The sequence below is a fragment of the Otolemur garnettii genome, unplaced genomic scaffold, assembly GCF_000181295.1.
Source record: "Otolemur garnettii isolate 467f Iridium unplaced genomic scaffold, OtoGar3 scaffold00006, whole genome shotgun sequence".
In the NCBI taxonomy this organism is placed as follows: Eukaryota; Metazoa; Chordata; class Mammalia; order Primates; family Galagidae; genus Otolemur; species Otolemur garnettii.
Window position 1 is genome coordinate 46,143,131 of NW_003852401.1, and position 3,479 is coordinate 46,146,609.

At 49.4% G+C, this 3,479-nt stretch overlaps 1 protein-coding gene across 1 annotated transcript in view; it reads left to right on the forward strand.

The window, feature by feature from the left end:
* The window catches only part of FBP2 (fructose-bisphosphatase 2), a 196,390-nt gene that overhangs the window by 181,048 nt on the left and 11,863 nt on the right, over positions 1-3,479 (forward strand). The window contains exon 5 of the mRNA XM_003783008.3: positions 1-84. Coding sequence (XP_003783056.1) covers positions 1-84 — 84 coding nt within the window. The remainder of the gene's footprint in view (positions 85-3,479) is intronic.

The window sequence follows — 3,479 nt, forward strand, 5'->3', positions numbered from 1 at the left end:
GTGGTCTGCTTTGACCCGCTGGATGGATCTTCCAACATCGACTGCCTGGCCTCCATCGGAACCATATTCGCCATCTACAGAAAGGTGCGTAGACCGGCTGGCACTGTGTGCCCCCTTCCTGTGGGGGTTTCCGGAAGTTCCTGGGCTGAGAGCCTGAGTTTGGGGCTCTAACTCTGTGCTCCCATGAACTAGAAGCACTACTGTAGGCAAACCATGAACTTCCCTCACTTCCTCGCCGGCAGACCAGAATCAGGAATCCTCTCTTCCGCTACTTCCTGGCCTTCCTGGGAGGATAAAGTGAAAGGATTGGAGGGACCTTGTTGTGAAATTCTGGATGCGACAGCACTGTCTGACATGGTGTTGGGGTCGGGGGTAGGTGGGGACCCCTCCGTTTCTTCTTTGTGCGGCTCGGCTCTTACTGTATTAGTTTTCTTTTGCTGCTATAACAACTTCACATGTTTAGAGGCATAAACGACACACGTGTGTTTGATTTCCTGCGTCTATAGCCAGCAGTCAGCAGGCTGGGCCGGGTTCCCTCCACGGCCAGTCTGGCCTCTTACCAAGTGGCTCCTGGGGCAGAATTTGCTTCCAGGCTCCTTTTTATTTTCTTGACACAGAGTCTCATTTTGTCACCCTGAGTAGAGTGCAGTGATATTATAGCTCACAGCAACATCAAACTCTTGGGCTCAAGTAATCCTCTTGCCTCAGTTTTTCAATTTTAGTAGAGATGGGGACTCACTCTTGCTCAGGCTGGTCTCAGACTCTTGAGCTCAAACAATCCACCTGCCTTGGCCTCTCAAAGCGCTAGGATTATGGGTGTGAGCCACCATGCCCAGAGCTCCAGGCTCCTTTGGGTGGTTGGCAGAATTCAGTTCCTGCTGAGGTTGGATCCAGCTTCTCATGTCTTTGCTGAATGTTGGCAGGGGTCCTTCTCAGCTTCTAACGCTGCCTGTAATCTTTGGTTTGTCACGGCTACATTTTCAAAGCCAGCAAAGGCCAGTTAAGGCTTTGACTTTCCCTGACAACTACTTCCCCACCCTTTGTCCCATCTCCCCTGTCTCCAGCCACAGAATATTCTCTGCCTTTGCGGGCTCATTCAAATAGCCTGGACTAACCTATCTAGATAACCCGGGGTAATCTCCCTATTTTGAATCCATAACCTTGATTATTATATCTGCAATGTCCCCTTTACTGTGCAGTGCTACAAATGCATAGATTCTGAGGATTAGGTCATGCTTGGGGGCAATTTTGCCTCATCCAAAAACCGAACAACAGAGAAGACCTCATAGGTGGTTTGTGACCACACAGTCTAACCAGAAACTTCATGACAGACCACAGAAACCGGACTATACGGTTTGCCTGTGCCTCGATTTGAGGGTCAGTCCTTGATCCACTCAGGGTGGCTGGGCCTTTGCCTTGGGAACTTCCAGGCAGAAGACCAGGGGTGTCTGGGGGTCTCCTGGGATGTTCAGCTGGGTAACCTGCCCTCACGTAAAGAGCTGGGCTGGCTCTAGAGACTCATTGCTCTGACCCAAAGCACATAGTCTTCCCTCTAAGCTACTTACAAAGGCACAGTGAGGCAGCGTTCTTTTCCTAGGGTACCAGTTTGGCTCTGATGACTTGTCAGTACAGTTAGTTATACTGACAACTGAGAGGTGGATCATGCCTGCAAGATCTAGAAAATAGCCTCAAAAGGCTGATCTGTTCTTCCTTACCCTTTTTTCTTTTTTCTCTTCTGACTGTATATTTTCAAATAGCCTGTCTTCATGCTCACTAGTTCTGTCTTCTGCTTGGCCAATTGTGCTTTTGAGAAACTGATACACTTCTTAGCTTGTCAGCTGAATTCTGCAGCCCCAGAACTACTGCTGGATTTTTCATTTCAATCTCTTTGTTAAATTTTTCCAACAGGCTTTTAAATTCCATCTCTCTGTTGTCTTGAAGTTCATTGAGCTCCTTCAGGACAGCTATTTTTGTTAGGTGTCAAACCTAACCTGGTTCCATCACTCCAGACCAGCTCACTGGTACCTTATTCAGTTCAGCTGGTGGGAGCATGTCTACCTGACATTCTCGATGTTTATGGATGTTCATCAATGTCTGGGCATTGAGGAGTTAGGTACTTATTTTAATCTTCAGAGTTTGGGCTTATTTGAACCCATCTATCTTAAGAAGGCTTTCCAGATACACACATGGAATTGAGTATTGTATAATTCTCTGGTCACTACAGCTATATCAGCACTGGGGATGTCCCAAGCCCAGAAATTCTGTGACTTGCGGAAACTTCTGATGGTCCCACCTTAGTGAGCTTGGGTAAGACACAGAAGAATTCCCTGGATCACTAGGAGAAGGCTCTCTCTGTGTGTGCTGGGACGCTGGAGTTGGGGGAGGAGTAATGTGCATAGTCCCTTGTGGCCACCGGCAGTAGGTCACACCTGAAACCAACCCAGTCTCACCAAAAGCCAGTTGTGACTGTTGCCTAGCTACCTCTGGTGTTATTCAAAGCTCCAGGGGTCTTTGGTCAGCAGGTGCTCAATCCTGCCAGGCCTGGGCTCTCCCCTTCTTTCCTGCCTGGGTAGGTGCAGGAAATGTCTTCCAGAGACTAAGGCCTGGACTCAGGAGGAGATTATCCCTGGGCTGCACTGCCTGTAGTTTGGGGAGGGGTGACATAGGCAGTGACTTAGCCACAGTGCTGGTGTCACTCTTGGTTACATGCAACCACAAGTCCACTGGCTCTAAGCCATCATGGTCATAGGAATTGCCCAAGAACTGCAGTCCCTGTGGCCTAACTGGGTTACAAATTTAGTCCTGGTGCTGGCTGCTAAGTTGGCCATTGGCAGGGCTGATGGGAGCTCAGGTTTGGAAGTCAGGATTTCCCCCGGTTGAGCTGGCCTAGATGCTCCCTCTATGGGAACCAGCAGAATCCTGCCCTGTGCTGCATTCCCCCGGGCCAGGGTGGCCCTGAGTTTCAATGCAAAGCCCCACAATCACTTTCTTTCTCCCTCTCCTGGGCACACAGACTGTCCTTCTACTTGGCAAGCTGGCATGGCGCTGCCAGGGGTAGAGAGGGCTGGCACAGGTAAGGCACGGCTGTCTTTTCTGCCCACTTCAGTGCCTCTTTCCTTGATACAATGTTCAAACCAGGTAGTGTGATCGATCCCCTGACTGTTGGTCCTTCTGAAGGTGCTTGCTTGTGTGCCTCGCTGTTGTATTAGGTGTGACACGTGGAGGGAAGATCTCTGGAGGCTTCCATTCAGCTATCTTGGGGCTTCATGAATGGACTAAACTTTTCATTCAAAAGGTTTTGATGAGTTCCCCCCAAATTCACATTCTATTCCCTCTACTCCTTTGGGACAACAGTCAGCCCAGCCCTTAGAGCCTCATCAGAACCAGGAGAGATGCCCAGCTCTAACCGGGACTCTGAGATTCACTGACAAACATCAAGAGAGACATTTCAAGACAGTCAGAGATCTATCAAAGGTTTC